The 6,978-nt window shown below is 38.5% G+C and overlaps 1 protein-coding gene across 1 annotated transcript; it reads right to left on the bottom strand.

Moving 5' to 3' along the window:
• Nucleotides 1-3,797: 3,797 nt before the first annotated feature.
• LOC116258537 (putative disease resistance RPP13-like protein 3) lies at nucleotides 3,798-6,695 on the bottom strand. Its single transcript, XM_031635712.2, has one exon. It carries the CDS (start codon nucleotides 6,661-6,663, stop codon nucleotides 3,973-3,975), a length of 2,691 nt encoding a protein of 896 aa, XP_031491572.1. The 5' UTR covers nucleotides 6,664-6,695; the 3' UTR covers nucleotides 3,798-3,972.
• Nucleotides 6,696-6,978: the final 283 nt, after the last annotated feature.

The following is a 6,978-nucleotide window of genomic DNA, read 5'->3' on the forward strand; positions in this document are numbered from 1 at the left end:
AGCGAAGGAGATGCTCCGGTCGAAGAGGATGCACTGGAAGCCATGGAAAAGACGATAATCCTCACGAACCTGGCTCTGATACCATGAAAGAAAAGATGCAAGACTAAGATTTTTAAGTGGTTCGGAGTAAAATCCTACGTCCACTGTCTCTCACACCAATTAGGCGATGGACATGAGGTTCTCTTAATGAGAGAAGTTATACATGATTGTTGAAGAGATTGTTACAGATTCAAACAATCCTTCCTTGATTTTTTTGTTTCTATAATCCTTTCTTTCTCTTTTGATAAAGGGACGTTGCCACTTTCCTTCTCTTTTAATGAGAATTCATTGCCACTTTTCTTGCCTAGATTCTTGCCTTTGTGATCTTGATTGATTTCTTCAGATTTAACAAGTATAGTTGCCTTTTTGCTGGATTTGTCACGATCTTCATGATTTTCTTCAATCGCCTTGTAATCTTGATTGATTTCTTCCAATCTAGCGGGTACAGTTGCCTTTTTGATTGATTTGTCATGATTTTCTTCATTTGTTGAACTGGCATGATCTCCACAATTTCCTTCCTCCGGTGGACAATTGTAACTATCAGCAGTTTGTGCGTTAACATGCTCTTCGAGTTTGCGGTGTTGGATGCCGTGAAGCACCACCTGTCGACCACAACTGTCTATCCATAGCTGCATCAGACTCGGCATGCTGCCTTCCACGAATGTCACGGTTTTCATACTTGTTAGAAGGAAGAGCTGGAGCCTTCGAAGCCTAGGAAACCCCAAAGGACCACATTCTAACCCCTCAACGTTGTCTAAACGACAAAGCAGAAGGTCTGATAGACAAGGGAGTGATTCCAGGAGCGAAAAAGGGTCTTCCCTTAAGGTACTGCTGTAGGACTTGCTTCTATTGGATCCCGAGTCAGTCAAGGTACTGCTGCGGGCCAAGCTGTAGAAGGTATTGCTAGACAACCAGAAGCAGAGGGTAAAATACGAGGTACTTTATTGCTTAGTCTGGCTTTTAGGGAAGCTTTAACAATTTACTGGCTGGTCGTGGCATTAGAACTTTTATTTGCTAATCCCTTTGTGTAATCCTAGAAACGTGAAAATGTTAAAAATACGTACTTCTTTTCTTGTTTTTTCCCTGCCATTTCGCTTCTTCAAATTATATAAACTCAACACTTCACTCCTACAATCACTTCTTCCTTGATCCAATACTCTTGGGAAGTATTGATTTGAGGAATTAGTGGATCCGCTTTCGCTCGCTTTCTTCTTTCCTGCCCTTAGTCCAATGAATGAGCATTTCCCCTTTTCTATTTATTTTAAGAGGGTATATCGCAATTGACACGAGACTTGGGACTTAATAAGTGTCTTATCGAGGATCTAAATAAGGAGTGAAGTGATACAAAAAAAGGAAATCATTTTTTATTTTGTTAGTCCTATTCCTATCCATAAGATAAGAGGAGAGCATGTGTCAATGCAAGTACACAAATATAAAGATCATCAACTCTTTTTACCTTTATTGGAAGACTATCACTGTCCATATTAGGTTTAATATGTTGGTCTCTTTGAGCTCTCCATGAAAATGATATTGGTGGAAGCTTAGATACATCTTTTCGAAATTCATTTGGTTCATTTGAGTCATTCTGAGGAATCAAATGTTCATGTTTGTTATCTCATTTCCAAAACATTGCTTTCATAAAAAACATATTGCTGAATAATAAGTTTTTTGATATTAAGGTTATACAACTAATACCTTTCGTAACATCTGAATATCTAACAAATATACAATTTTCACTTTTCTTGTCCAACTTAGTACACTTGCTTGAATCAATTTAGACATATGAAATACACCTCAAAACTCATAAATTACTTACATTAGGTCTGCGTTTCCACCAAGCCTCATAGGGTGTTCGATTGAGTACTGCTTTAGTTGGTGAAATGTGAAAATTATGAACTACATTAGTCATTGCTTATACCCAAAAATCATTGCAGAAGTTGTGTTTCACTGAGTATGCTTCTAGTCATTTCTACCACTGTTCTTTTTCTCAACAACAACATTTTGTTGTGGTATCTTCCTTACTATCAATTGATATGCAAATTCTATCATTTTTCTAAAATCATCAAATTAATAAATAAAAATTCTCCTTCTCTATCTGTGCGCAAACACTTTATGACACAAATTTAGGTCTTTTTTACTAAAGATTTGAACTCTTAAAATTTTTCAAAAGCTTCTGATTTTTTAGTAAGAAAATATACCCAATTCATATGAGTAAAAACATCAATAAACAACAAAAAATATCTATATTGTTCAATGAATGAGTATTATCTGCATGGACTAGTTCAAGAGGCTTATTGACCATTCATGTCTTTTCAATTATGAAAGACATATGATGTTGCTTTCCATATAAACAACTTTCACAAATCCCATCACTACATGTGATATATGGTAAACCTAATACAATGTTCTTGTTCTTTAATAATTTCAGACCATTATAATGTAAATGATCATACACTAAGTACTAAAGCTGAGATATTTTGTTAACATCATTGATTATTGCAACTTTATCTATCTGAGAAAATTCAAGTGGAAACATCTTATTTGAAGTCATTTTCACTGTAACGAAAGACTTATTATTTGACTGAGTTCTCTTGATTTCACATGTTCCTCCTACAAATCTAACCCTTTTGTCTCACCATGCAAATGCTCAGAGTTGCAGGCTTCATGAATCTCAAACGTTACTGAAACCTGATTGTTTTCTTATGCCCTTCTCCTTGATAATATTCCTATTTCTTATGCCCTTCTCCTTGGTAATATTCCTAATTTTTAGAGCTTCATTCCATTTACCAGCAGCGGCATAGACGTTAGAAAGTAGAACATGACAACCTGCTTGACCAGACTCCAACCTCAGCAGACCAATCCTTATTCTATCAGCAGCCTCGATATTTCCACATTTTGCGTGCATATCGATAAGTGCTGCACCCAAGTTCATACTTTGCAGAAATTCGGGCGTTTGATATATCTACGATTTTAGAATTAAAATGCTCATTTTTATAAGAAATTAAAATGATTAAACAAATAACGTACATTGTTTTTTAGTTTAAAAAACTAGAACTTAGAATTTCGATTTCATTTCATTTCAGTTGGAGGAAAATTTGTGGTTTTGGAATTTAAAATCCTACATCGTGCAAAACTTTTTTTTTGGGTTTCATTATATTTATTACCATAAATCTTTTCAGGCTGATTTAAGTTTAAGTAATTGAAGTTAGTCGGATCCAAGTATTGGTTGACATTTATTTTCAGGTTCCTTATTTAAAAAAAGAAAAAAAGAAAAACCACTCAACAAGAAAAACACTGCCTTATTTTTTTGAGACAGTAAATAGGCACCAAATTTTTTCACTTAGTTTACTAATATCGTCTTTTAGACAAAAATAACAATGAAATGAAACCCAACACTTAATTTACAAATCTCATATTCTTCTCTTTTTTTTTATGTTGGAAGAGAAAACCGATGGCCTGTACCTTCATCATCGGCTGTTGTTTTCTCTCTTTCTCCAGCCGTTGACGGAAAAGAAAAAGAGGCTAGAAGAAGGTAGCAGATGCGGGATTTATGGTTTACCTACAGTGGCAGCAGACAGAGAAACGAAAATAGGGTTACATCCGATGTATTCGTGGGTGCGTTGTTCAAAACAAAGCGGTGACAAGGTGTCACAAAAAAAAAGCTGTAAAAGAAAAATAGCAAACAAAAAAAAAATCAAGAAAAAGCATGTAGAAACAAAAAATAAAAACAAGAAGAGAAAAAGAAAGATTGAGCGAGATAGTTCCTCATACTTGCAACAAAAAACGACACTATTTACAGCATCTGTTATTCTAAGGCGCCAACAAATAAGCACATCTTTGAAGACCTTTCTAAAAGAGGGCATTTGATCTTTCTCCTCTACTTACATATGATTATATGCGCGGTGCACAAATTTTCGCGCACAAAGTCTTCTTCTATTTAATTGAAAGCACTTCGAGTTTGAGGCGTTGGATGCCGTGAGGCATCAACTGCCGACGACAACCGTGTATCCTTAGCTGCTTCAGACTCGGCATGCTGCCTTCCAAGAATCTCACGGTTCTCAGACTTCTTAGATCGACAAGCTGGAGACTTCGAAGCTTAGGAAACCCCAAAGGACCACATTTTAACCCCTCAACGTTGTCTAAACGATAAAGCCGAAGGTCTGATAGACAAGGAAGTGATTCCAGGAGTGGAAAAGGGTCTTCCCTTAAGGGCCCACCAACTAAGATCAATTTGCTAAGGTTATGGAAGGAACCAAGGGTATCAGGCAACTCCGACAATCGGTGCAACTCGAGGACTCGCAGGCGAGGTGGCGGTCTTTCGAGCAACCTTCTGCCAAATGGGAAATCACTAGCATAATTGTCGTACCAAATCCCCAGCCTAAAAAGGTGCCTCATGCTGTTGATGGATGCGTAAAGATCTTCAGCATCTTCTTCCTTGACATCCCATATTTCCAACCTCCTCAACTCCTTCAATTGCCTAATCTCTGCGGCAATTCCTTTTCTTGAACCATTCAAACCAGTTAATGTTTGTAGGCATCTTAAATTGCCCACGCCCTTTGGCATTTCGGGACAGCATGAAGCCATGCATAAATGGCGCAAGTTTCTCAGCCTAATGATCTCATTGGGTAGCATAAGAACGCCAGAGTGTCTGAAATCTAAAGTTTCTAAATTTTGAAGGCTCCCAATTGATCTAGGAAGTTTTGACCTGTGATTCCTTTGGGTACGAAAGCACAGGTACCTCAAATGGAGTAGTTGTCCTATCTGCTTCGGCAGTTTCTTTATTTCAGCACCACCTAAATCCAATACCCTCAGTAACATAAATTGGCCTGAATATGAAGCCAGGTTAGGTGTCCTGACGTAATCCACACGAAAAAAAAGAAGAGAACGGAGGAGTTGAATATTGCCAACTGCGCTTGATAGTACGCTCTTGTCGTCATCTTCAATCGTCTTATTCTCTCTAATGACAGACATCCGACGGGGGCTGACGACATTCGCTCTTCTCACCTGCATATCAAGTATAAATGAGAACTCCTCATCACGTGATATGGAAATGGCAAGATCACGCATAAGATCATGAATCCTGCATGATTTCACTCGACCATCCATGCTAGTCTCTGCGATTTGAAGCATGCTCTTGTCGATTAATTGTAGAATGTAATCCTCTCCTACCTCCTCGATTGTCGTGCCTCTTCTTTCTTCTATGAATCCTTCTGCAATCCAAAGCCTGATCAATTTGTTTCTTTTGATCAAATGGTCCTCAGGAAATAAACCACAATAAAGGAAGCATGGTTTAAGATGTAAGGGCAGCTCATCATAGCTCATCTTTAGAATGCTTGTTATGCTACCCCCGGAAGTTGAGCATTCATAACTACCCAACTTCCAGCGTAAGTTTTGATTTACCTTCTCCCACTTTGGCACAGCCCTCTTCTTACACAGTATACCTCCCACTGTTGCGATTGCAAGTGGGAGGCCGCCGCACTTTTGCAGCATACTCTTACCCACTTCCTGAAATTCCGGAGGCATAATAGCAGTACTTCCTAGAAATGCCTTTCGGCAAAGTAACGACATTGCTACATCATCAGGAAAAGTTTTCAGTTCATGACGGGTGAAGTTTACGCTTTTAATTGTTTCTAATTCAGAAGTGACACCCTCTGTACGAGTTGTGATCATGATTGCGCTTCCATTGTTATTCTCTGGCAATGCTGAATTGATATTGATGCAAACTCGCTTATCCCACACGTCATCCAACACGAGTATAATTTTTTTTCCTTGAAGGTAGCTGTGAATTTGTCTTCCCAGATCAACCTCATTCATTTGCTCTATCTCCTCTCTGGAAGGAAGCAAGCTTTCTTCTGCTTCCTTTGAGGAACTCGGTTCCCTTATTCCTCCAAATTTTATTAGCATGAACTTTAGTAAAGTTTTGGTATTAAAAGATTGCGAAACTGATACCCATGCAGAGCAATTGAAATGTTCCTTCACTTTTGGTTCGTTATAAACCTTTCTTGCAAGTGTTGTCTTTCCTAACCCACCCATCCCAACTACTGAAATGTAAATTTTTTTATTGTTACCTGTCACTCCTCCCACAAGCTCATTGAGCAAGAGCTTTACATCCTTTTCAATTCCCACGACTTCTGCTTCCTCGAGGAAGTTTGCTTCTGCATAATCTTGCCATTGCCGAATGGTCGAGTCCGAACTCGTATCTTCATGAAGGATTTGTATGTGGTACGTGCGCCTTCTTTCTGAGAGCGCAGCGATTTTCCTCTTGATCTTTTGTACATCGGTTGCAAGGTTATGTCTTGGAAGTAATTGAGTCATAGCGCTGGACAGAATGCCAAGGAAGTTCTTGATTCCACCATGTCCTGCATGTCTCGTTCCAAAGCGAAGTAAAAACTCATCAATAGCGTCTTCGATATCATAAGCAACACGTCTTACTTGGTTGACCCATATTTTGATTCCCTCGTTTCCATGTCGTTTTCTGTCAGCATCTTTCAGAAATGCTTGGATGCTTTCCAGTTCCAGCCTTAGCTCATCAATTTCTTCGCGAATCCCTCCAAGCAACTCCGCTTCTTTCACGAGGTAGGTACCCAGCCTCTCCAGCAGGAACTTCACAGCAATCTCCGCCATTTCCTCTCCTTCTCTTCTCTTTCTCAACAGAATATCGTACGACACTCAGTTTGGAAGGGCGTCTTCAGCTTTTAAAGAAATTTTTTTCAAATGAATACAGTTTTTACGAGATGGCAAAGGCAGAAAATACCAAGGGAAAAGTAGCAGAATTCGTGGCCAAAGCATTGATGGTGATTATGACCATACGGAGCTACTTGGACAGACAGTCTGGCTTCTGGGTCCATACTTCCCTCCGTTTCTAACTTGTGATTTGACGAGACGGAAAAAAACAAATGGTATTCTAATTATATATATATATATATATATATATATATA

Source organism: Nymphaea colorata, chromosome 8 (assembly GCF_008831285.2).
Source record: "Nymphaea colorata isolate Beijing-Zhang1983 chromosome 8, ASM883128v2, whole genome shotgun sequence".
Taxonomy (NCBI): Eukaryota; Viridiplantae; Streptophyta; class Magnoliopsida; order Nymphaeales; family Nymphaeaceae; genus Nymphaea; species Nymphaea colorata.

Excerpts from the sequence above, each read along its gene's own strand:
- LOC116258537 (XM_031635712.2), bottom strand. The coding sequence starts at position 6,663 with ATGGCGGAGATTGCTGTGAAGTTCCTGCTGGAGAGGCTGGGTACCTAC.